The sequence below is a fragment of the Heterocephalus glaber genome, unplaced genomic scaffold (assembly GCF_053883595.1).
Source record: "Heterocephalus glaber isolate CG9 unplaced genomic scaffold, H.glaber_assembly_v1.0 deba00000347, whole genome shotgun sequence".
Taxonomy (NCBI): Eukaryota; Metazoa; Chordata; class Mammalia; order Rodentia; family Bathyergidae; genus Heterocephalus; species Heterocephalus glaber.
Genome location: NW_028258143.1, coordinates 57969410 through 57997022, shown reverse-complemented (window position 1 = coordinate 57997022; position 27613 = coordinate 57969410). Strand labels below are relative to the sequence as shown.

The following is a 27613-nucleotide window of genomic DNA, read 5'->3' as shown; positions in this document are numbered from 1 at the left end:
AAGGCCCTCCTGAGACATCTTAATGTCTTCAAAAGTCCGCTCTTGAGCCCTACTCACTGAACTGTCAAAAAAATCCATTAAAAGCTATAATGATCTGAAAGAGTTAATTGCCTGGCCTTAATTTGCAGGGCTGGGAATATGATAGATATCTAGCTCAATGATAGAGTGCTTTCCCAGCACATGTGAGGCCTGGGCTTGACCTCCAGCACCTGAGGAAAAACCTAATAATTTATGTCTGCTGTTTTACAGTGGCTCCTGATCTTGACTTAAAGGATCTACCTGATTTGTGCTATTTGGCTAAAGAAAACAGCAACTTCCGTCTTAAGATCCCCATAAAGGGCAAGCCAGCACCATCAGTATCCTGGAAGAAAGGAGAAGATCCTCTAGCAACTGACACAAGAGTCAGTGTTGAGTCAACTGCAGTTAACACGACTCTTGTAGTATATGATTGCCAAAAATCTGATGCTGGAAAATACACAATCACGCTTAAGAATGTTGCTGGCACCAAAGAAGGAACGCTTTCTATAAAAGTTGTTGGCAAACCCGGTATCCCTACTGGACCAATCAAATTTGATGAAGTCACAGCAGAAGCCGTGACCTTAAAGTGGGCTCCTCCAAAGGATGATGGAGGTTCTGAAATCACCAACTATATCCTGGAGAAGAGAGATTCTGTGAATAACAAGTGGGTGACATGTGCCTCTGCTGTCCAGAAAACTACCTTTAGAGTAACAAGACTTCATGAGGGAATGGAATATACCTTCAGAGTCAGTGCTGAAAATAAGTATGGTGTAGGTGAAGGCCTGAAATCAGAGCCAATTATTGCTAAACATCCATTTGGTAAGTGTCTCAAAGTCAGAAACATAAAGTATAGCACATAGCTTTGTGGTGGTTCCTTATTATAAAGTTTGGGTTATGTATTTTTTCCTAGATGTGCCTGATGCTCCTCCACCTCCTAATATTGTAGATGTTAGGCATGATTCAGTATCTCTTACTTGGACTGACCCCAAGAAGACTGGTGGCTCTCCAATTACAGGTATTTAGTTTGTTCTTATCCTACAGCTTTATGTCAATGTTTCTTCCAAATATTTCTGTGAAAACAAAATAAATGTGTGCTCATTATTTATAACACTCTCTGCATATACAATAATGTATGTTTCTTTCAGTACATATGGCTAATGTTTAATTACATTGTAAACCTCCTAATGTGACAGTTAATAAAGACTTTCATGGTGACAGTATCTATTTTTGTAAGCTAATGTTCAACTGAGGGGCACTAACAATGGATATTCCAAGAGGAAAAAAAAATGGCACTAGGACTGAGTAATGAAAGTGTAGATAGTAAGAAAGATTATCCATTTAATATATAAATAATTAATTTGAACATATGTGTAGTAAAATAAATTTGTAGTTGTACTTTCCCTCTGAGTTGATTCATTCATGGTTTTATTCATAGGATATCACATTGAGTTCAAGGAAAGAAACAGCCTTTTGTGGAAGAGAGCTAACAAGACTCCAATAAGGATGAAAGACTTTAAAGTGACAGGATTAACTGAAGGTCTTGAATATGAATTCCGAGTCATGGCCATCAATTTAGCAGGAGTGGGCAAGCCAAGCCTGCCATCAGAGCCAGTTGTGGCACTTGATCCAATTGGTAAGTCATTATATGAAGAAAAACCCAAGGGCTTTCTACATGAAGCAAACCGGTATTTGTTTGACTGGTTTTATTTTTATGTTTTAGATCCTCCTGGCAAACCTGAGGTTATTAATGTAACAAGAAATTCAGTAACTCTCATATGGACTGAACCCAAATATGATGGTGGTCATAAGTTAACCGGATATATAGTGGAGAAGCGGGATCTGCCTTCTAAGTCTTGGATGAAAGCCAACCATGTAAATGTCCCTGACTGTGCTTTTACTGTAACTGACCTTGTTGAGGGTGGAAAATATGAATTCAGAATTAGGGCAAAGAATACAGCAGGTGCTATCAGTGCTCCATCTGAAAGTACAGGAACCATCATTTGCAAGGATGAATACGGTAGGTCAATTTTATTTTTACTACATTAAAAAATAGTAAAATTAAACCTCTTTCCTCTTCTGATTAAAATGCATTTTTTTTTCTTTGCAGAGGCACCAACCATTGTCCTTGACCCCACAATAAAAGATGGGCTAACAGTTAAAGCAGGGGAAACTATTGTTTTGAGTGCCATTAGCATTCTTGGCAAACCTCTTCCAAAGTCAAGTTGGTCCAGGGCAGGGAAAGACATCAGACCATCAGATATCTCTCAGATAACTTCAACCCCAACATCTTCCACACTTACAGTCAAGTATTCTAGTAGAAAAGATGCCGGTGAATATACAATCACTGCTACCAATCCTTTTGGGACAAAGGAGGAACATGTGAAAGTAACAGTCCTTGATGTACCTGGTCCCCCGGGTCCTATTGAAATCAGTAATGTTTCTGCTGAAAAAGCAACACTTACATGGACACCTCCCTTGGAAGATGGTGGATCACCAATTAAGTCCTATGTTCTTGAAAAGAGAGAAACCAGCAGACTTTTGTGGACAGTGGTTGCTGAAGATATTCAGTCTTGCAGGCATGTGGTAACCAAGCTTATCCAGGGAAATGAGTACATCTTCCGTGTCTCAGCTGTAAACCACTATGGCAAAGGAGAACCTGTACAGTCTGAACCTGTCAAAATGGTAGACAGATTTGGTATGTAGAGCATGTAAGGGAAGTGACATATAAACATTTACAGCAGAGTTCAGAAAAACATGGAGTACTTACAAATTTGCTTCTTTTCTAGGTCCTCCTGGCCCTCCTGGAAAACCAGAGATATCAAATGTCACTAAGAATACTGCCACGGTCAGTTGGAAAAGACCAACTGATGATGGTGGCAGTGAAATTACAGGATATCATGTAGAAAGGAGAGAAAAGAAAGGCTTGCGGTGGGTGAGAGCAACAAAGACACCAGTCTCAGATCTCAGATGCAAAGTAACAGGACTGCAAGAAGGAAACACCTACGAGTTCCGTGTCAGTGCTGAAAACAGAGCAGGAATTGGCCCACCTAGTGATGCTTCAAATCCTGTTTTAATGAAAGATGCAGCATGTTAGTATTTATCTTTTTCAACACTGCTCATTTGGGCATTCCAGTATTACAGATAAATTATCCAAAAGCCAAACTTTTAATATATATTTTTATCTTTTTCAGATCCTCCAGGACCACCTTCAAATCCACATGTCACTGATACTACCAAGAAATCTGCTTCTTTAGCATGGGGCAAGCCTCACTATGATGGTGGACTTGAAATCACAGGCTATGTGGTAGAGCATCAAAAAGTAGGAGATGAAGCCTGGATAAAAGATACAACAGGAGCTGCCCTCAGAATCACTCAGTTTGTTGTCCCTGATCTTCAGACTAAAGAAAAATACAATTTTAGAATCAGCGCTGTCAATGATGCAGGTGTTGGGGAACCAGCAGTGATTCCAAATGTTGAAATTGTAGAGCGGGAAATGGTTCCTGATTTTGAACTGGATGCTGAGCTTCGAAGAACACTTGTGGTTAGAGCAGGACTCAGTATTAGAATTTTTGTGCCCATTAAAGGTCGTCCTGCTCCTGAAGTGACATGGACCAAAGATGGCGTGAACATGAAAAATCGAGCCAATATTGAAAATACAGAATCATTTACTCTTTTGATTATCCCAGAATGTAACAGATATGACACTGGAAAATTTGTGATGACCATCGAAAACCCAGCTGGAAAGAAAAGTGGCTTTGTTAATGTCAGAGTCTTGGATACACCAGGCCCTGTCCTTAACTTAAAGCCAACAGACATCACCAGGGACAGTGTCACCCTGCACTGGGACCTGCCTCTGATTGATGGGGGCTCTCGTATAACAAACTATATTGTGGAGAAACGGGAAGCAACACGGAAATCTTATTCTACTGTCACCACTAAATGCCATAAATGCACATATAAAGTTACTGGCTTGTCTGAAGGATGTGAATACTTCTTCAGAGTAATGGCAGAAAATGAATATGGAATTGGTGAGCCAACAGAAACCACAGAACCTGTAAAAGCCTCCGAAGCCCCATCACCCCCAGACAGCCTTAACATTATGGACATAACTAGGAGCACAGTCAGCTTGGCATGGCCCAAACCCAAACATGATGGTGGCAGTAAGATCACCGGCTATGTAATTGAAGCCCAAAGAAAAGGCTCTGACCAATGGAGCCACATCACAACCGTAAAAGGGTTAGAATGTGTTGTGAAGAATCTAACGGAAGGGGAGGAATATACCTTCCAAGTGATGGCAGTGAACAGTGCGGGAAGAAGTGCCCCTAGAGAAAGCAGACCTGTCATTGTGAAGGAGCAGACAATGCTTCCAGAGCTGGACCTCCGTGGCATCTATCAGAAATTGATCATTGCCAGAGCTGGTGAAAACATCAAAGTTGAAATTCCAGTGCTTGGTCGACCAAAGCCCACAGTTACTTGGAAAAAAGGAGACCAAGTTCTTAAACAGACACAGAGAGTCAATGTTGAAAATACAGCAATGTCAACCATCTTAAATATCAATGAGTGTGTCAGAAGTGATAGTGGGCCCTATCCATTAACAGCAAAGAATATTGTAGGAGAGGTTGGAGATGTCATCACCATTCAAGTTCATGACATCCCAGGGCCACCTACTGGACCAATCAAATTTGATGAAGTTTCATCTGACTTTGTAACTTTCTCTTGGGACCCACCTGAGAATGATGGAGGCGTACCAATAAGCAACTATGTGGTGGAAATGCGACAGACTGATAGTACTACATGGGTAGAGTTAGCAACCACTGTTATACGTACTACTTATAAGGCCACTCGCCTTACTACTGGAGTGGAATATCAATTCCGTGTAAAAGCTCAAAACAGATATGGAGTTGGACCAGGCATCACATCAGCATCTGTAGTTGCCAGCTATCCATTTAAGGTACCTGGACCTCCTGGCACCCCTCAGGTAACTGCAGTTACCAAAGACTCAATGACAATCAGCTGGCATGAGCCACTTTCTGATGGTGGAAGCCCCATTTTAGGATATCACATTGAAAGAAAAGAAAGAAATGGTATTCAGTGGCAGACGGTGAGCAAAGCATTAGTACCAGGCAATATTTTCAAATCCAGTGGACTTACAGATGGCATTGCTTATGAATTCCGAGTAATTGCAGAAAATATGGCAGGTAAAAGCAAGCCAAGCAAGCCATCTGAACCAGTGTTTGCTTTGGATCCCATTGACCCACCTGGGAAACCGATACCTCTAAATATTACTAGACACACAGTGGCACTTAAATGGGCTAAGCCTGAATATACTGGAGGCTTTAAAATTACTAGTTACATAGTTGAAAAGAGAGACCTTCCAAATGGACGGTGGCTGAAGGCCAACTTCAGCAACATTTTGGAGAATGAATTTACAGTCAGTGGCCTAACAGAAGATGCTGCATATGAATTCCGTGTAATTGCCAAAAATGCTGCTGGTGCTATCAGCCCACCGTCTGAGCCATCAGATGCTATCACATGCAGGGATGACATTGAAGCACCAAGGATAATGGTGGATGTTAAATTTAAGGACACAGTTATATTAAAGGCAGGTGAAGCATTCAAGCTAGAAGCTGATGTTTCAGGTCGCCCACCTCCAACGATGGAATGGACCAAGGATGGAAAAGAGCTTGAAGGCACAGCAAAATTAGAAATAAAAATTGCAGATTTCTCCACTCATCTCATAAACAAGGATTCCTCTAGAAAGGATAGTGGTGCCTATATCCTCACAGCAACTAATCCTGGTGGCTTTGCCAAGCATATTTTCAATGTCAGAGTTCTTGATAGACCAGGCCCACCTGAAGGACCTTTAGCTGTATCTGATGTGACAGCAGAAAAATGTGTGTTGTCATGGTTGCCTCCTCTGGACGATGGAGGTGCCAAAATTGAACATTACATAGTACAGAAACGTGAAACCAGCAGATTGGCATGGACAAATGTCGCCTCTGAAGTCCAAGTAACAAAACTGAAGGTCACTAAACTTTTGAAAGGCAATGAATACATATTCCGTGTCATGGCTGTAAATAAATATGGAGTTGGAGAGCCACTGGAATCAGAGCCTGTGCTTGCAGTGGATCCTTATGGACCTCCCGATCCACCCAAAAACCCTGAAGTTACAGCTATTACTAAAGATTCCATGATTGTCTGCTGGGGACATCCTGACTCTGATGGTGGAAGTGAAATCATAAATTATATTGTGGAACGGCGTGATAAAGCTGGGCAACGCTGGGTGAAATGCAACAAAAAAACTCTTACTGATTTAAGATATAAAGTGTCTGGACTGACAGAAGGACATGAATATGAGTTCAGGATTATGGCAGAAAATGCTGCTGGGATTAGCGCACCAAGTTCTACCAGTCCATTCTATAAAGCTTGTGACGCTGTGTTTAAACCTGGCCCACCAGGTAACCCACGTGTTCTTGATACAAGCAGATCATCCATTTCTATTGCATGGAATAAACCTATCTATGATGGTGGTTCAGAAATCACTGGGTACATGGTTGAGATTGCCCTGCCAGAAGAAGATGAATGGCAAATTGTCACCCCACCATCTGGACTCAAGGCAACTTCTTATACCATCACTGGCCTCATAGAGAACCAGGAATATAAAATCCGCATCTATGCCATGAATTCTGAAGGTCTTGGGGAACCTGCCCTTGTCCCTGGAACGCCAAAGGCTGAAGACAGAATGCTGCCGCCGGAGATTGAATTGGATGCTGACCTGCGCAAAGTTGTTACTATAAGAGCCTGCTGCACCCTAAGACTTTTTGTTCCAATCAAAGGAAGGCCTGCACCTGAGGTGAAGTGGGCCCGGGAACACGGAGAGTCTTTGGATAAAGCTAGCATTGAATCCACAAGCTCTTACACCCTGCTCATTGTTGGAAATGTAAACAGATTCGACAGTGGCAAATACATACTGACTGTAGAGAACAGCTCGGGCAGTAAGTCTGCATTCGTCAATGTTAGAGTATTAGATACACCAGGCCCTCCACAGGATCTGAAGGTGAAAGAGGTCACAAAGACATCTGTCACATTGACATGGGAGCCTCCTCTTCTTGATGGAGGATCAAAAATAAAGAACTATATTGTTGAAAAGCGGGAATCAACGAGAAAAGCATATTCAACTGTTGCAACAAACTGCCACAAGACTTCCTGGAAGGTAGACCAGCTTCAAGAAGGCTGTAGTTACTATTTCAGGGTTCTTGCTGAAAATGAATATGGCATTGGGCTGCCTGCTGAAACCGCAGAGTCTGTGAAAGTATCAGAACGACCTCTTCCTCCAGGAAAAATCACTTTGGTGGACGTCACAAGAAACAGTGTGTCGCTCTCTTGGGAGAAACCAGAGCACGATGGAGGCAGCCGCATTTTAGGCTACATTGTAGAGATGCAGAGCAAAGGCAGTGACAAATGGACCACTTGTGCCACAGTCAAAGTCACAGAAGCCACTATAACTGGACTGATCCAGGGTGAAGAATACTCTTTCCGTGTTTCAGCTCAGAATGAAAAGGGCATCAGTGATCCCAGACAACTGAGTGTGCCAGTAATTGCCAAAGATCTTGTCATTCCACCAACCTTCAAACTCCTGTTCAACACTTTCACTGTACTAGCAGGTGAAGACCTTAAAGTTGATGTTCCATTCATTGGACGCCCTACACCAGCTGTAACCTGGCATAAAGATGATGTACCACTGAAGCAGACAACTAGAGTAAATGCAGAGAGCACAGAAAATAATTCACTACTGACAATAAAGGAAGCCTGCCGAGAAGATGTTGGACATTACATAGTTAAACTGACTAATTCAGCTGGTGAAGCTACTGAAACTCTTAATATTATTGTTCTTGACAAACCAGGGCCTCCAACTGGACCAGTTAAAATGGATGAAGTGACAGCTGATAGTATTACTCTTTCCTGGGAACCACCAAAGTACGATGGTGGAAGTTCTATCAATAATTACATTGTAGAGAAGCGGGACACCTCCACAACCACTTGGCAGATTGTGTCAGCTACAGTTGCAAGGACAACCATAAAGGCCTGCAGATTAAAGACCGGATGTGAATATCAGTTTAGGATTGCAGCTGAAAACAGATATGGAAAGAGTACTTACCTCAATTCAGAGCCTATTGTTGCCCAGTATCCATTCAAAGTTCCTGGTCCACCTGGCACACCATTCGTGACATTCTCCTCCAAGGACAGCATGGAAGTGCAATGGCATGAGCCAGTCAGTGATGGAGGAAGCAGAGTTATTGGCTATCATCTAGAACGCAAGGAAAGAAATAGCATCCTCTGGGTCAAATTGAATAAAACACCCATTCCTCAAACCAAGTTTAAGACAACCGGCCTTGAGGAAGGCATTGAGTATGAGTTTAGAGTCTCTGCAGAAAACATTGTGGGCATCGGCAAGCCAAGTAAAGCATCAGAATGCTATGTAGCTCGTGACGCATGTGATCCACCAGGACGACCAGAGGCAATCATTGTCACCAGGAATTCTGTGACTCTCCAGTGGAAGAAACCTACCTATGATGGTGGAAGCAAGATCACTGGTTATATAGTTGAGAAGAAAGAGTTACCTGAGGGCCGCTGGATGAAAGCCAGTTTCACGAATATCATTGACACTCAATTTGAAGTAACTGGCCTAATTGAAGATCATAGATATGAGTTCCGAGTTATAGCTCGAAATGCCGCAGGAGTGTTTAGTGAGCCTTCAGAAAGCACAGGAGCAATAACAGCAAGAGATGAGGTAGATCCACCAAGAATAAGTATGGACCCCAAATACAAAGACACAGTTGTGATTCATGCTGGTGAGTCATTCAAGATTGATGCAGATATACATGGCAAACCGATACCAACCACTCAGTGGATAAAAGGTGATCAGGAGCTTTCAAACACAGCTCGATTAGAAATAAAGAGCACTGACTTTGCCACCAGTCTCAGTGTAAAGGATGCAGCACGTGTTGACAGTGGGAATTACATTCTGAAGGCCAAAAATGTTGCGGGAGAGAGATCAGTTACTGTGAATGTGAAAGTTCTTGATAGACCAGGCCCACCTGAAGGACCTGTTGGTATATCAGGGGTTACAGCAGAAAAATGCACATTAGCCTGGAAACCCCCACTTCAAGATGGTGGGAGTGATATCACAAATTATATAGTGGAAAGGCGAGAAACCAGCCGTCTAGTCTGGACTGTGGTTGATGCCAATGTGCAAACTCTCAGCTGCAAGGTTACTAAGCTTCTTGAAGGCAACGAATATATTTTCCGTATAATGGCTGTAAACAAATATGGTGTTGGTGAACCACTTGAATCTGAACCATTGATTGCCAAGAATCCATTTGTGGTACCGGATGCACCAAAAGCTCCAGAAGTCACAACAGTGACCAAGGACTCAATGATTGTTGTATGGGAAAGACCAGCATCTGATGGTGGCAGTGAAATTCTTGGATATGTTCTTGAAAAACGAGACAAAGAGAGCATTCGCTGGACAAGATGCCACAAGCGTCTGATTGGAGAGTTGCGCTTGAGAGTAACTGGGCTTATAGAGAATCACAATTATGAATTCAGAGTCTCAGCTGAGAATGCCGCTGGCCTTAGTGAGCCAAGCCCTCCTTCTACATACCAAAAAGCTTGCGATCCTATTTACAAACCAGGTCCTCCGAACAACCCCAAAGTCATGGATATCACCAGATCTTCAGTTTTCCTTTCCTGGAGCAAACCAATATATGATGGTGGCTGTGAAATCCAAGGATACATTGTTGAAAAATGTGATGTGAGTGTTGGTGAATGGACAATGTGCACTCCACCTACTGGAATCAATAAAACAAATATAGAAGTAGAGAAGCTTGTGGAAAAGCATGAATACAACTTCCGTATTTGTGCTATTAATAAAGCTGGAGTTGGTGAACATGCTGATGTCCCTGGACCTGTAGTAGTTGAAGAAAAATTGGAAGCACCAGACATAGATCTCGACCTAGAACTAAGGAAAGTTATAAATGTAAGGGCAGGTGGCTCTTTAAGGCTATTTGTTCCTATAAAAGGTCGTCCTACCCCAGAAGTTAAATGGGGAAAGATGGATGGTGAAATCCGAGATGCAGCTATAATTGATGTCACTAGCAGTTTTACCTCTCTTGTTCTTGACAATGTCAACCGATATGACAGTGGGAAATATACTCTAACATTAGAGAACAGCAGTGGAATGAAGTCTGCCTTTGTTACTGTGAGAGTCCTGGATACGCCAAGTCCACCTATTAACCTGAAAGTCACAGAAATCACCAAAGACTCAGTGTCGATTACATGGGAACCTCCTTTGTTAGATGGGGGATCTAAAATCAAAAATTACATTGTGGAGAAGCGTGAAGCCACAAGAAAATCATATGCTGCTGTTGTAACAAATTGCCATAAGAATTCTTGGAAAATCGATCAACTCCAAGAAGGCTGCAGTTATTACTTTAGAGTCACAGCCGAGAATGAGTATGGTATCGGCCTTCCTGCTCACACTGCTGATCCAATTAAGGTTGCAGAAGTCCCACAGCCTCCAGGAAAAATAACTGTGGATGATGTGACCAGAAACAGTGTCTCTCTGAGTTGGACAAAACCTGAACATGATGGTGGCAGTAAAATCATTCAATATATTGTGGAAATGCAAGCTAAACACAGTGAGAAGTGGTCAGAGTGTGCTCGGGTAAAGTCCCTTGAGGCAGTAATAACCAACCTAACTCAGGGAGAAGAATATCTTTTTAGAGTTGTTGCTGTAAATGAAAAGGGAAGAAGTGATCCTAGGTCCCTTGCAGTTCCAATAATCGCCAAAGATCTGGTTATAGAGCCAGATGTAAGACCTTCATTCAGCAGTTACAGTGTACAGGTTGGCCAAGATTTGAAAATAGAAGTACCAATTTCTGGACGTCCTAAGCCAACTATTACCTGGACTAAAGATGATCTTCCTCTGAAGCAGACCACAAGAATCAACGTGACCGATTCACTTGACCTCACCACACTCACTATTAAAGAAACTCACAAAGATGACAGTGGATTCTATGGAATCACAGTTGCCAATGTTGTTGGTCAGAAAACAGCATCCATTGAAATTATAACTCTAGATAAACCTGATCCTCCAAAAGGACCTGTTAAATTTGATGAAGTCAGTGCTGAGAGTGTCACATTATCTTGGCAGCCTCCATTATATACAGGGGGCTGCCAGATTACAAACTACATTGTTCAGAAAAGAGACACAACCACCACAGTATGGGATATTGTTTCTGCCACTGTTGCTAGAACTACACTCAAAGTAACCAAACTGAAAACTGGTACGGAATACCAATTCAGAATATTTGCTGAAAACAGGTATGGACAAAGCTTTGCCTTGGAGTCAGAACCAGTTGTGGCTCAATATCCCTACAAAGAACCAGGCCCTCCAGGTACACCATTTGCCGTATCCATTTCCAAAGACTCTATGGTCATACAGTGGCACGAACCAATCAGTAATGGTGGCAGCCCTATCATAGGTTACCACCTCGAGAGAAAGGAAAGAAATAGTATTTTGTGGACAAAAGTCAACAAAACTATTATTCATGACACCCAGTTCAAAGTGCTAAATCTTGAAGAAGGCATTGAATATGAATTCAGAGTTTATGCTGAAAATATTGTTGGTGTAGGCAAACCAAGCAAGAATTCTGAATGCTATGTAGCCCGAGATCCCTGTGACCCACCAGGAACCCCAGAACCAATAATAGTTAAAAGAAATGAAATCACTTTACAGTGGACCAAACCTGTGTATGATGGTGGAAGTATGATTACAGGCTACATTGTAGAGAAACGTGACTTACCTGAGGGTCGCTGGATGAAAGCTAGTTTCACAAATGTCATCGAAACTCAATTTACTGTGTCAGGTCTCACTGAAGATCAAAGATATGAGTTCAGAGTCATTGCAAAGAATGCAGCTGGTGCAGTAAGTAAACCTTCTGACAGTACTGGGCCAATAACTGCCAAGGATGAGGTTGAACTCCCAAGAATTTCAATGGATCCAAAATTCAGAGACACAATAGTGGTAAATGCTGGAGAAACATTCAGGCTTGAGGCTGATGTCTATGGAAAGCCCCTACCTACCATTGAGTGGTTACGAGGTGATAAAGAAGTTGAAGAATCTACCAGATGTGAAATAAAGAACACAGATTTCAAGGCTTTACTTATTATGAAGGATGCCATTAGAATTGATGGTGGACAGTATATCTTAAGAGCCTCCAATGTGGCAGGTTCTAAGTCCTTCCCAGTAAATGTAAAAGTATTAGATAGACCAGGACCACCAGAAGGGCCAGTTCAGGTTACTGGAGTTACTGCTGACAAATGCACTTTAGCATGGGCTCCGCCACTTCAGGATGGTGGCAGTGACATTTCTCACTATGTTGTGGAAAAGCGAGAAACCAGTAGACTTGCATGGACTGTAGTTGCTTCACAAGTTGTGACTAATTCTCTGAAAATTACCAAACTCCTAGAAGGCAATGAATATATTTTCCGTATAATGGCTGTCAATAAATATGGTGTTGGAGAGCCTTTGGAATCTGCACCAGTACTAATGAAAAACCCATTTGTGCTTCCTGGACCACCAAAAAGCTTGGAAGTCACAAACGTTGCCAAAGATTCTATGACTGTCTGTTGGAACCGTCCAGATAGTGATGGTGGAAGTGAAATTATTGGTTACATCGTAGAGAAAAGAGACAGAAGTGGCATTCGGTGGATAAAATGTAATAAACGCCGCATTACAGATTTGAGACTGAGAGTAACAGGATTAACTGAAGACCATGAGTATGAATTCAGAGTCTCTGCTGAAAACGCTGCTGGAGTTGGAGAACCAAGTCCAGCTACCATTTATTATAAGGCTTGTGATCCTGTGTTCAAACCTGGCCCACCCACCAATGCACACATTGTTGACACCACTAAAAGTTCAATTACACTTGCCTGGGGTAAACCCATCTATGATGGTGGCAGTGTGGTCCTGGGCTATGTCATAGAGATCTGTAAAGCAGATGAAGAAGAATGGAAAATAGTTACTCCACAGACTGGCCTGAGAGTCACTCGATTTGAAATCTCAAAACTCATTGAACACCAAGAATATAAAATACGACTCTGTGCCCTCAACAAAGTTGGTTTAGGTGAGGCTGCATCAGTTCCTGGTACTGTGAAACCAGAAGATAAACTTGAAGCTCCTGAACTTGACCTTGACTCTGAGTTAAGGAAAGGAATCATTGTAAGAGCTGGTGGATCTGCCAGAATTCATATTCCATTCAAAGGTCGCCCAACCCCTGAGATCACTTGGTCTCGAGAGGAAGGTGAATTCACAGATAAGGTTCAAATTGAAAAGGGAGTAAACTATACCCAACTATCAATAGATAACTGTGATAGAAATGATGCTGGGAAATACATTCTCAAGTTGGAAAACAGCAGTGGATCCAAGTCTGCTTTTGTAACTGTGAAGGTTCTTGACACCCCAGGACCACCACAGAATTTGACAGTCAAAGAAATCAGAAAAGATTCTGTTCTTCTGGTATGGGAACCACCCATTATTGATGGAGGGGCAAAGGTTAGGAACTATGTTATTGATAAACGTGAATCAACCAGAAAAGCATATGCTAATGTGAGTACTAAGTGCAACAAAACGAGCTTTAAAGTTGAGAACCTTACAGAAGGAGCCATTTATTACTTTAGAGTCATGGCTGAGAATGAATTTGGAGTTGGCATTCCAGTGGAAACCACAGATGCTGTGAAAGCTTCTGAACCTCCTTCCCCACCAGGAAAGGTCACACTCACTGATGTGTCCCAGACCAGTGCAGCCCTTATGTGGGAGAAGCCTGAACATGATGGTGGAAGCAGAATACTGGGCTATGTTGTTGAAATGCAGCCCAAAGGAACTGAGAAATGGAGTGTTGTGGCTGAATCCAAAGTCTGTAATGCTGTTGTTACTGGCTTGAGTTCTGGACAAGAATACCAGTTCCGTGTCAAGGCTTATAATGAGAAAGGAAAAAGTGATCCAAGAGTGCTTGGTGTTCCTGTCATAGCCAAGGACTTGACTATACAGCCTAGTTTTAAGTTACCATTTAACACATATACTGTCCAAGCTGGAGAAGACCTCAAAATAGAAATTCCTGTCATTGGCCGACCAAGACCTAAAATTTCTTGGGTCAAAGATGATGAACCTCTTAAACAGACCACAAGAGTAAATGTTGAAGAAACAGCTACTTCAACTATTTTACATATTAAAGAAAGTAGCAAAGATGACTTTGGAAAATACACCATAACAGCAACAAATAGTGCAGGCACAGCAACAGAAAATCTCAGCATTATTGTTTTAGAAAAGCCTGGACCTCCAATTGGACCAGTGAAGTTTGACGAAGTTAGTTCAGACTTCGTGGTCATATCTTGGGAACCTCCAGCCTATACTGGTGGCTGCCAAATAAGTAACTACATTGTAGAGAAGCGAGATACAACCACCACCACTTGGCACGTAGTATCAGCAACAGTGGCAAGAACAACGATTAAAATAACCAAACTGAAAACAGGCAGTGAGTACCAGTTTAGAATTTTTGCTGAAAACAGGTATGGAAAAAGTACCTCTCTGGACTCTAAACCAGTTATTGTACAATATCCATTTAAAGAACCTGGACCACCTGGAACTCCTTTTGTGACATCAGTCTCAAAAGATCAAATGCTTGTGGAATGGCATGAGCCAGTTAATGATGGAGGCAGCAAAGTTATTGGCTACCATCTTGAACAGAAGGAAAAAAACAGCATTTTATGGGTCAAGTTGAATAAGACCCCCATTCAAGACACCAAATTCAAAACAACTGGGCTTGATGAAGGCCTTGAATATGAGTTCAAAGTTTCTGCTGAAAATATTGTTGGTATTGGCAAGCCTAGCAAAGTATCAGAATGTTTTGTTGCTCGTGATCCCTGTGACCCACCTGGTCGTCCTGAAGCCATTGTTATTACAAGAAACAGTGTCACACTGAAATGGAAGAAACCTGCCTATGATGGTGGTAGCAAAATAACAGGTTATATTGTAGAAAAGAAAGACCTACCTGATGGCCGCTGGATGAAAGCCAGCTTTACCAATGTATTAGAAACTGAATTTACAGTGAGTGGACTTGTAGAAGACCAAAGATATGAATTTAGAGTAATTGCAAGAAATGCAGCTGGCAACTTGAGTGAACCATCTGAAAGTAGTGGTGCCATTACTGCAAGGGATGAAATTGATGCACCAAACGCCTCACTGGATCCAAAATATAAAGATGTCATCGTTGTTCGTGCAGGAGAGACTTTTGTTCTTGAAGCTGACATCCGTGGCAAACCTATACCTGATATCATTTGGTCAAAAGATGGAAGAGAACTTGAAGAAACAGCTGCTAGAATGGAAATTAAATCTACTATTCAGAAAACAACTCTCATTGTCAAAGATTGTATACGGACTGATGGAGGGCAATATATTCTGAAACTCAGCAATGTTGGTGGTACAAAATCTATACCAATCACTGTAAAGGTGCTTGACAGGCCAGGCCCTCCTGAAGGGCCTCTGAAAGTTTCTGGAGTTACTGCCGAAAAATGTTACCTGGCCTGGAACCCACCTCTGCAAGATGGTGGTGCTAATATTTCACATTACATCATTGAAAAGAGAGAGACAAGCAGACTCTCCTGGACCCAGGTTTCAACTGAGGTGCAGGCCCTTAACTATAAAGTCACCAAACTTCTCCCTGGTAATGAGTACATTTTCCGTGTCATGGCTGTGAATAAATATGGGATTGGAGAGCCCCTGGAATCCGAGCCCATTACAGCTTGTAATCCTTATAAGCTACCAGGTCCTCCTTCAACACTTGAAGCCTCGGCAATCACCAAAGATTCTATGGTAGTAACATGGGCACGCCCAGTAGATGATGGAGGTGCTGAAATTGAGGGCTACATTCTTGAAAAACGAGATAAAGAGGGTGTTCGATGGACCAAGTGCAACAAGAAAACACTAACAGATCTGCGATTCAGGGTAACTGGACTTACTGAAGGTCATGCCTATGAATTCAGAGTTGCCGCTGAGAATGCAGCTGGTGTGGGCGAACCTAGTGAGCCATCTGTCTTCTACCGTGCATGTGATGCCTTGTATCCACCAGGTCCACCAAGCAATCCAAAAGTGACAGACACTTCCAGATCTTCTGTCTCCCTGGCATGGAATAAGCCAATTTATGATGGTGGTGCACCCATTAAAGGCTATGTTATTGAGGTCAAAGAAGCCACTGCGGATGAATGGACAACTTGCACTCCACCAACAGGATTACAAGGAAAGCAGTTCACAGTGACCAAGCTTAAAGAAAATACTGAATATAACTTCCGTATCTGTGCCCTCAATTCTGAAGGTGTAGGTGAACCTGCAACTATACCTGGTTCTGTTGTTGCTCAAGAGAGGACAGAGCCACCAGAAATAGAACTTGATGCTGACCTCAGAAAGGTGGTCATTCTTCGTGCCAGTGCTACTTTACGCTTATTTGTCACTATCAAAGGTCGACCAGAACCCGAAGTTAAATGGGAAAAGGCTGAAGGGGTTCTCACTGAGAGGGCCCAGATTGAGGTGACCAGCTCATACACCATGTTGGTGATTGATAACGTTACCAGATTTGACAGTGGTCGGTACAACCTGACGCTTGAAAATAACAGTGGCTCCAAAACAGCTTTTGTTAATGTCAGAGTTCTTGATTCACCAAGTGCTCCTATAAATTTGACCATAAGAGAAGTGAAGAAAGACTCAGTGACAGTGTCCTGGGAACCACCACTTATTGACGGTGGAGCCAAGATTACAAACTACATTGTTGAAAAGCGAGAAACTACAAGGAAAGCCTATGCTACTATTACAAACAACTGCACTAAGAATACATTTAAAATTGAAAATCTACAAGAAGGATGTTCTTACTACTTCCGAGTCTTGGCTGCCAATGAATATGGGATTGGTTTGCCAGCTGAAACAACTGAACCTGTTAAAGTGTCCGAACCACCCCTCCCACCAGGAAGAGTAACTCTTGTGGATGTGACCCGTAATACAGCTACAATTAAGTGGGAGAAACCAGAAAGTGATGGTGGCAGCAAAATTACTGGTTATGTGGTTGAAATGCAGACTAAAGGCAGTGAAAAATGGAGCACTTGCACACAAGTTAAGACTCTAGAAGCAACTGTATCTGGCCTAACTGCTGGAGAAGAGTATGTCTTCAGGGTAGCTGCAGTTAATGAAAAAGGAAGAAGTGATCCAAGACAACTTGGAGTGCCAGTAATTGCAAAGGATATAGAAATAAAACCTTCAGTTGAGCTTCCCTTCCACACTTTCAATGTTAAGGCTAGAGACCAACTCAAGATTGATGTACCATTCAAGGGAAGACCTCAAGCTACTGTAAGCTGGAAAAAAGATGATCAGACTCTTAGAGAGACAACTAGAGTCAATGTTTCTTCTTCAAAGACTGTCACAACACTGTGTATTAAAGAAGCTTCAAGGGAAGATGTTGGAACTTATGAGTTGTGTGTTTCAAACAGCGCTGGATCTCTAACAGTTCCTATTACTGTAATTGTCCTCGATAAACCAGGACCTCCAGGGCCTATACATATTGATGAAGTTAGTTGTGACAATGTAACCATTTCTTGGACTGCTCCAGAATATGATGGTGGCTGCCAAATTAGCAATTACATTGTTGAAAAGAGAGAGACCACTTCTACCACATGGCAAGTAGTTTCACAAGCAGTGGCAAGAACATCGATTAAAATAGTTCGTTTGACAACAGGAAGTGAGTACCAGTTCCGTGTGTGTGCAGAAAACCGGTATGGAAAGAGCTCCTACAGTGAATCTTCACCTGTTGTTGCAGAGTATCCATTCACCCCTCCAGGTCCTCCCGGTACTCCTAAAGTTGTGCATGCCACAAAATCTACCATGCTTGTGAGCTGGCAAGTGCCAGTTAATGACGGAGGAAGTCACGTTATTGGCTATCACCTTGAGTATAAAGAAAGAAGCAGCATTCTTTGGTCAAAAGCAAATAAAATCCCCATTGCAGATACTCAAATGAAAGTCTCTGGTCTTGATGAAGGACTAATGTATGAGTATCGCGTATATGCTGAGAATATTGCTGGAATTGGTAAATGCAGTAAAGCATGTGAACCAGTTCCTGCAAGAGATCCTTGTGATCCTCCTGGACAACCTGAAGTCACAAATATCACAAGAAAGTCAGTCTCACTCAAATGGTCTAAACCACATTATGATGGTGGAGCTAAGATCACGGGCTACATTATTGAACGTAGGGAACTACCAGATGGCAGGTGGCTGAAGTGCAACTATACTAATGTACAAGAAACATACTTTGAAGTGACTGAACTTACTGAAGATCAGCGTTATGAATTCCGGGTTTTTGCAAGAAATGCTGCTGACTCAGTTAGTGAACCATCTGAATCCACTGGACCAATTACAGTCAGAGATGATGTTGAGGCTCCAAGAATTATGATGGATGTCAAGTTCCGGGATGTTATCATTGTCAAAGCTGGAGAAGTCCTTAAGATAAATGCAGACATTGCAGGGCGACCTCTGCCAGTAATTTCCTGGGCCAAGGATGGTGTAGAAATTGAAGAACGAGCAAGAACAGAAATTATCTCAACAGATTATACTACCTTATTAACAGTTAAAGACTGTATAAGACGAGACACTGGGCAGTATGTACTAACACTAAAGAATGTTGCAGGAACTCGCTCTATGGCAGTTAATTGCAAGGTACTTGACAGGCCTGGCCCACCAGCAGGACCACTTGAAATCAATGGCCTCACTGCTGAGAAATGCTCTCTTTCCTGGGGACGTCCCCAGGAAGATGGTGGTGCAGATATTGACTATTACATTGTAGAAAAGCGTGAAACAAGCCGCCTTGCCTGGACAATATGTGAAGCAGAGTCGAGGATAACATCCTGTAAAGTGACCAAGTTACTCAAAGGCAATGAGTACATCTTTAGAGTAACTGCTGTTAATAAATATGGTGTTGGTGAGCCCCTGGAGAGTGTAGCTGTAAAGGCCCTAGACCCCTTTACAGTTCCAAGCCCACCCACATCTGTGGAAGTTACATCTGTGACCAAAGATTCCATGACACTTTGCTGGTCAAGACCAGAGAGTGATGGAGGCAGCGATATCTCTGGATACATAATTGAAAGGCGAGAAAAAAATGCCCTACGATGGGTACGTGTAAACAAAAAACCGGTTTATGATCTGAGAGTGAAATCAACAGGACTTCGGGAAGGATGTGAATATGAATATCAGGTTTATGCAGAAAATGCCGCTGGTCTAAGTCTTCCAAGTGAAACCACTCCCTTAGTTCAGGCAGAAGATCCTGTGTTCTTACCATCTCCTCCATCCAAACCCAGAATTGTAGACTCTGGCAAGACCACTATCACTATTGGCTGGGTTAAGCCCTTGTTTGATGGTGGGGCCCCAATAACCGGATACACTGTCGAATACAAAAAGTCTGATGAAACTGATTGGAAAACTGCCATTCAGAGTTTCAGAGGCACAGAATACACAATGAGTGGACTAACAACAGGAGCTGAATACGTTTTCAGCATAAGATCTGTCAATAAGGTTGGTGCTAGTGATCCCAGTGACAGTTCCGACCCTCAGATAGCAAAAGAAAGAGAAGAAGAACCTGTTTTTGATATTGACAGTGAAATGAGGAAGACTTTGATTGTCAAGGCTGGTGCCTCATTTACCATGACTGTGCCTTTCCGAGGAAGACCAGTACCTAGCGTCTCATGGAGTAAGCCAGACACTGACCTCCGCACCAGAGCATATATTGATTCCACAGATTCCCGTACATCACTTACTATTGAAAATGCCAACAGAAACGATTCTGGAAAATACACATTAACAATTCAGAATGTGTTGAGTGCTGCTTCACTAACCTTCGCTGTCAAAGTTTTAGATTCTCCAGGTCCTCCTGCCAGTATTACGGTGCACGAAGTAACCAAAGAGAGTGCAGTGTTATCCTGGGATGTTCCTGAAAACGATGGAGGAGCACCAGTGAAGAAGTACCACATAGAGAAACGTGAGGCCAGCAAGAAAGCCTGGGTCTCTGTCACCAACAACTGTAACCGCCTTTCCTACAAGGTTACCACCTTACAAGAAGGAGCTACTTACTATTTCAGAGTCTCTGGAGAAAATGAGTTTGGCATTGGTGTACCAGCTGAAACAAAAGAAGGCGTCAAAATAACAGGTACATTTTAAGAACAAGGAAAAAATCAACATATCTGTATTAATTTTGCTAGAGTACTGTGATTCATTCTAGATAGTCATTGTTTATTCTGAAATGCCTTTTATTCACCTCAAACTATCATAATATAGCACAAAATGAATTTCTAATAATATATTGAATTTAGGTAAAATTGAATCTAACTGCATATATATACTTACATGTGTACATATAGTGTGTATGTATGCCGAAACTATATGATGAAGTTTCTTATAAGATTGTTCATCTCGTTCCTTTTTATACCTATGATGAATTTGGGGTAAATTTTATCATTTAATCTGAATATCTGACAATCTAAATTTGAATACTGACATGTAAGGCATACCTTAGGGAGCTTTGGTTGGCTTAAAAGCCAAACTAATGATAAGAAAAACTGAAATTAAAGTAAATACATGGCCTCTACTTAGAAGTTTTCTTTTGAGAATGCAAGAAGGTCCACATGGGAAAAAATGTTGTAATAACTGTTACCTTCTTTTTGATGCTTTATTTTCTTAGAAAAACCAAGCCCACCTGAAAAACTCGGAGTAATAAATGTCACCAAAGACAGTGTTTGCTTGACCTGGTTGAAGCCCGAACACGATGGTGGAAGCAGAATTGTACACTATGTTGTCGAAGCACTAGAAAAAGGACAGAAAAACTGGCTTAAATGTGCTATGGTAAAGTCAACCCAGCATGTTGTTTCTGGTCTGAGGGAGAATCATGAATACTTTTTCCGAGTCTTTGCTGAAAACCAAGCTGGCCTGAGTGACCCAAGAGAACTCCTGCTTCCTGTTCTTGTAAAGGAGCAGCTAGGTATGTCTAATTACATGTAAAAGCAAAATTTGAACTCACATTGATTTAATTTTTTAGAAACTCTTTCACCTTCGTTTTCCATACTCTTGTTTTTCAGAACCACCTGAAATTGATATGAAAAATTTCCCAAGTCACACTGTATATGTTAGAGCTGGTTCAAACCTTAAAGTTGACATCCCAATTTCTGGAAAACCATTACCCAAAGTGACCTTATCAAGGGATGGTGTTCCCCTCAAGGCAACCATGAGATTTAATACTGAAGTTACTGCTGAGAACCTGACGATCAATCTTAAAGAGAGTGTTACAGCTGATGCTGGAAGATATGAGATCACTGCTGCCAACTCTAGTGGAACAACCAAAGCTTTCATTAGCATCATCGTGCTGGACAGGCCTGGTCCTCCAACTGGCCCTGTTGTTATTAGTGACATAACTGAAGAAAGTGTGGTTCTCAAGTGGGAGCCACCTAAGTATGATGGTGGAAGCCAAGTAACCAATTACATTGTACTTAAGAGAGAAACAAATACTGCAGTATGGGCTGAAGTGTCTGCAATGGTTGCCAGAACAGTGATTAAAGTCATGAAACTGACCACAGGTGAAGAATACCAATTCCGCATCAAGGCAGAAAACCGCTTTGGTATCAGCGATCACATAGATTCAGCTTGTGTGGTTGTCAAACTACCATACAGTAAGTTGTCAAACTTTTCAAAATCCCGGGTTTTCATCTGCCATATATGTGTTAAATGTCTTTATTAACCTATGGAATTTTTCTCTTTTGTAGCAACACCTGGACCTCCTTCAACACCATGGGTCACTAATGTTACTCGTGAAAGCATCACCGTGAGCTGGCATGAACCAGTGTCCAATGGAGGCAGTGCAGTCACAGGCTATCACTTGGAAATGAAAGACAGAAACAGTATTTTATGGCAAAAAGCCAACAAAATGCTTATCCGTACAACTCACTTCAAAGTTACAACAATCAGTGCTGGACTTATTTATGAATTCAGGGTGTATGCTGAAAATGCTGCTGGTGTTGGAAAACCCAGCCATGCTTCTGAACCAGTCTTGGCCATTGATGCCTGTGGTATGTAACTGTGATGAAAAGAACATTTTTGACAAATAAAAATGCAAATCCCATTTCTGGAAACCAAAATAAATTGATATAAGTGCCACTGATCAGCTCTCTTTTATTACTACAGAACCCCCAAGAAATCTTCGTATTACTGACATTTCAAAGAACTCTGTCAACCTTTCTTGGCAACAACCAGCGTTTGATGGAGGAAGCAAGATTACAGGCTACATTGTTGAGAGACGTGACCTTCCAGATGGCAGATGGACCAAGGCCAGCTTCACTAATGTTATTGAGACTCAATTCACTGTCTCTGGCTTGACTCAGAATTCCCAGTATGAATTCCGTGTCTTTGCTAGGAATGCCGTTGGCTCCATCAGCAATCCATCTGAGGTTGTAGGCCCTATTACGTGCATCGATTCTTATGGTAAGCAATTTTAGCACTTTGCATCCCAGCACCTTTTGAATTCAATATTTTCCCTTGCTTTAATAACTTTTACTATGTACTTTAATGAGATTTTGGAAGAAACTATAAACTAGCTAACATACTTAGGAAAATTCCTCAACCTCTCCACATTTTTTAATTACAAAAGGTACTACAGAGATGTGGATTATAGGATATCTAAAGGCCTTTCAAGTTCAACCTTTTATGATTCTTTGTATGAGTTGGCACTTTCATTTTTCTGTTTTAAATTATCAGTCAATAATTAAATCCATAAGTGCATCCACAGAAAATTGCTTTTAAAATAAAGACTAAACAGATTTTGATGATAGTATTAGCAGCGGCTAAGATTTACTGCATAATTATCATGGATTCTCTCGCTTAGTTTTAACTTCCTAATGTAGCCCATTTTACAGAAGAGAAACCTAGGCCTAAAGTGAAAATGTAACTTCCCCAAGATCAAGCAGCTCATCAGTGATGGGAGTGCGGTTCTCCAGAGTCCTCTCTACATCACTATGAGTCCAAAATACATACACTTGGCCATTTTGGAAAATAAGTGACATGTTCAACTAAGAATGATTTGAAAATTGAAACTTCATGAAAGTCAAGTATACCCTAAAATAATTCTTTTAAGTTCTGCATTATAAAAACAAATGAGCCACTATAGTATCTTGGCAAAAATGTCCACTTTCACCCTCAAGGGAAGAATTCCACAGCTGATCTCTATCAAACAGGTTTGTGGGCACTATTTGTGAGTCTGTGAGGCAAATCTAATTTAATCTATTTCTTAATAGTTCTGAGAAGCCCAGGAGGAAATCTGCATAGTGAATACATAACTCTGTGATCAGAGAACTCAAGCTTCAAAGGTCCACTCTGAACTGAACACACTTGGAAATACAGTAAACAGGAAGGGAAATGAAAAACAATAGGAGGTGGCTGAGAAACTACAGTGAAAGACAATGTTTAATGCTGCCTCTGGCTCAATGATGCGCTCACTACTGTATCTCATTTTGACATTGACTAAAATACCTAATGGACTTTAGAATACATTTAGAAGGCAGTTAAGTGCCTGTGGAATTAGTACAGTGTTGGTGAGAAACAGAGCTTGCTCACAGTCTTTCTTCCCCATCTGAGATAGAAGAGTGATTTATAAAATCATAAAGGTTAGAATAATAAATGAATAGGATTAGAATACAGTGCACTTATGTACACATAAATGTATACAGACATACATATGCATATATATAAAACATAGTAAGCACCAATGACCTTTCACCCTTATAGTATTTTAAATGTTTCTCATCTAGTTTTTTTTTCATGCAGGTGGACCTGTAATTGACTTGCCTCTAGAATATACAGAAGTTGTCAAATACAGAGCAGGTACATCTGTTAAGCTCAGAGCTGGCATTTCTGGAAAACCTGAGCCCACAATTGAGTGGTATAAAGATGACAAAGAATTACAAACCAATGCACTGGTATGTGTTGAAAATACCACTGATCTTGCATCTATACTCATCAAAGATGCCAACCGCCTTAACAGTGGAAGCTATGAATTAAAACTAAGGAATGCCATGGGCTCAGCCTCAGCCACCATCAGAGTACAGATCCTTGGTAGGTGTTTAGTTACAGACCAATGTCACATTTGGTTTGCCTAAAGCTTACTAATTTTAAATTAGTAGTTTTTAAAAAGCACTGACACAGTGTTTTGTTCTTTCATTGACAGATAAACCAGGACCTCCAGGTGGCCCAATTGAATTTAAGACTGTAACTGCTGAAAAGATAACCCTTCTCTGGCGGCCTCCAGCTGATGATGGTGGTGCAAAAATCACTCACTACATTGTAGAAAAGCGTGAGACAAGCCGCGTTGTGTGGTCTATGGTGGCTGAAAATTTGGAAGAGTGCATCATTACAACAACCAAAATTATCAAAGGAAATGAATATGTCTTCCGGGTTCGAGCTGTGAACAAATATGGAATTGGCGAGTCACTGGAATCAGAGCCAGTTGTAGCCAAGAATGCATTTGGTGAGATATAATTTCATTAGGAAATTGAAATAAAAATAAAAATTTTTAAATAAATATAAACTATTTTTCTAGGCTGTGAATATGTTTTCTTAAAACATTTTTCTTTTGTGTTACATCTTGTCTCATTAGTCCTTTTCACAAGACAAAAAATATAATAAATAAAACAACTATTCTTTAGATATGAAGTTCAAAAAGTAGAATTTATAAGTAACATTGATCATTTAAATTCATCTGCCTCTTCTTTTCTAAATAGTTACACCTGGGCCACCAAGTGTACCAGAGGTGACAAAGATTACCAAGAATTCAATGACCGTTGTCTGGAGCAGGCCAGTTGCAGATGGTGGTAGTGAAATAAGTGGCTATTTCCTTGAAAAACGAGACAAGAAGAGTCTAGGATGGTTTAAAGTACTAAAGGAAACCATCCGTGACACTAGACAGAAGGTGACAGGACTCACAGAACAGAGTGACTATCAATACCGCGTTTGTGCAATAAATGCTGCTGGAATGGGTCCATTTTCTGAACCATCTGACTTCTACAAAGCTGCTGATCCTATTGGTAAGTGATCATACATGCAGCATCTATGTCTTTCTTGGGTGACTGAATTGCACATGATCATGTGTACTCATTGTATTGTGAATGGCCATTCCAGATCCTCCAGGCCCACCTGCCAAGATAAGAATTGCAGATTCAACTAAGTCATCCATCACTCTTGGCTGGAGTAAACCAGTCTATGATGGAGGCAGTGCTATTACTGGATACATTGTCGAGATGAGACAGGGAGAGGAAGAGGAATGGAATATTGCCTCTACCAAAGGAGAGGTCAGAACTACAGAATATGTAGTATCGAGCCTACAACCTGGAGTCAATTACTACTTCCAGGTATCTGCAGTAAACTGTGCTGGACAAGGAGAACCTATAAAAATGACCGAACCTGTACAAGCTAAAGATATACTTGGTATGTACAAATAGGGGTGCTTATGTTTTTCTTTTTTATTAGAGTACTTCCAGGCAAAGACTCATTTCCTTGCTTTTAAAATTCACTGTATCTGTCTATTTTATGTCTACAGAGGAACCAGAGATTGACCTAGATGTAGCTCTCCGATCATCTATTATAGCTAAAGCTGGTGAAGATGTACAAGTCTTGATTCCTTTCAAAGGCAGACCCTCACCTACTGTCACTTGGAGAAAAGATGAGAAGAATCTTGGCAGTGATGCCAGATACAGCATTCAAAACACTGATTCATCTTCTTTACTCATTATTCCTCAAGTTACTCGGAACGATACAGGCAAATATATTTTGACAATAGAAAATGGAGTTGGCCAACCAAAGTCTTCAACTGTGAATGTTAAAGTGCTTGATACTCCAGCAGCCTGCCAGAAACTACAGGTTAAACATGTTTCTCGAGGCACTGTCACTCTCTTCTGGGATCCTCCTCTCATCGATGGAGGATCTCCCATAATTAATTATGTCATTGAAAAGAGAGATGCCACGAAGAGAACATGGTCTTCCGTGTCACACAAATGTTCTAGTACATCCTTTAAGATCACAGATTTGTCAGAGAAAACACCATTCTTCTTCAGAGTTCTTGCAGAAAATGAAATGGGAGTTGGCGAACCCTGTGAAACTACCGAGCCAGTGAAAGCTGCTGAAGTACCAGCTCCCATACGTGATCTCTCAATGAAAGATTCCACAAAGACATCTATTATCCTGAGCTGGACCAAACCTGACTTTGATGGTGGGAGTGTCATCACAGAATATGTTGTGGAAAGGAAAGGTAAAGGCGAGCAAACATGGTCACATGCTGGCATAAGTAAATCATGTGAAATTGAGATTAGCCAACTAAAAGAACTGTCAGTCCTGGAATTCAGAGTGTTCGCCAAAAATGAGAAAGGACTAAGTGATGCTGTCACTATTGGACCACTTACAGTGAAAGAACTTGTAATTACACCTGAAGTCGACCTGTCAGAAATCCCTGGCGCACAAATCTCAGTGAGAATTGGGCATAATGTACACCTTGAATTACCTTATAAAGGAAAACCCAAGCCATCTATCAGTTGGCTGAAAGATAGTTTGCCATTGAAAGAAAGTGAAAATGTTCGCTTCAGTAAAACTGAAAAGAAAATCACCTTGAATATTAAGAACGTCAAGAAAGAACATGGAGGAAAGTACACTGTTATTCTGGATAATGCAGTGTGTAGAAACTCATTCCCCATTACAATCATCACCCTCGGCCCACCATCAAAGCCCAAAGGACCCATTCGATTTGATGAAATCAAGGCTGAGAGTGCCATCATGTCCTGGGATATACCAGATGATGATGGAGGAGGAGAAATTACTTGTTACAGCATTGAGAAGCGGGAAGCTTCCCAAACTAATTGGAAGATGGTATGTTCAAGTGTTGCCAGGACGACTTTCAAAGTTTCTAATCTAGTCAAAGATGCCGAATACCAGTTTAGAGTCAGGGCAGAAAACAGATACGGAGTCAGTGAACCACTTGTCTCAAATCTCATTGTGGCAAAACACGAGTTCAGGATTCCTGGCCCCCCAGGAAAGCCAGTTGTATACAATGTGACCTCTGATGGCATGTCACTAACTTGGGATGCACCAGTTTATGATGGTGGCTCAGAAGTTACTGGATTCCATGTTGAAAAGAAAGAAAGAAATAGCATACTCTGGCAAAGAGTTAACACGTCACCAATATCTGGAAGAGAATATAGAGCGACTGGATTAATAGAAGGACTGGATTACCAATTCCGAGTATATGCTGAAAATTCTGCTGGCCTAAGCTCACCCAGTGACCCAAGCAAATTTACCTTAGCTGTCTCCCCAGTGGGTAAGTGACTATTATTCAAACATATGTAATTTAGCAATCAAATATCTTAGTAGCAAATAAATCATTCTTTTCTTCTATGTATCACCTTTCTTGCTATCTTTTTG

The 27613-nt window shown here is 41.4% G+C and overlaps 1 protein-coding gene across 18 annotated transcripts in view; it reads left to right on the top strand.

The window, feature by feature from the left end:
- The window catches only part of Ttn (titin), a 274910-nt gene that overhangs the window by 222264 nt on the left and 25033 nt on the right, over positions 1–27613 (top strand). For all 18 annotated transcript variants that reach the window (XM_087196546.1, XM_087196551.1, XM_087196550.1 and 15 more), the window contains 16 exons: positions 250–837; positions 929–1033; positions 1454–1651; positions 1739–2035; positions 2126–2713; positions 2805–3107; positions 3210–20315; positions 20847–21143; positions 21241–21828; positions 21922–22224; positions 22340–22636; positions 23975–24262; positions 24375–24674; positions 24928–25230; positions 25325–25630; positions 25743–27509. In XM_087196546.1, coding sequence (XP_087052672.1) covers positions 250–837; positions 929–1033; positions 1454–1651; positions 1739–2035; positions 2126–2713; positions 2805–3107; positions 3210–20315; positions 20847–21143; positions 21241–21828; positions 21922–22224; positions 22340–22636; positions 23975–24262; positions 24375–24674; positions 24928–25230; positions 25325–25630; positions 25743–27509 — 23634 coding nt within the window. The remainder of the gene's footprint in view (positions 1–249; positions 838–928; positions 1034–1453; positions 1652–1738; positions 2036–2125; positions 2714–2804; positions 3108–3209; positions 20316–20846; positions 21144–21240; positions 21829–21921; positions 22225–22339; positions 22637–23974; positions 24263–24374; positions 24675–24927; positions 25231–25324; positions 25631–25742; positions 27510–27613) is intronic.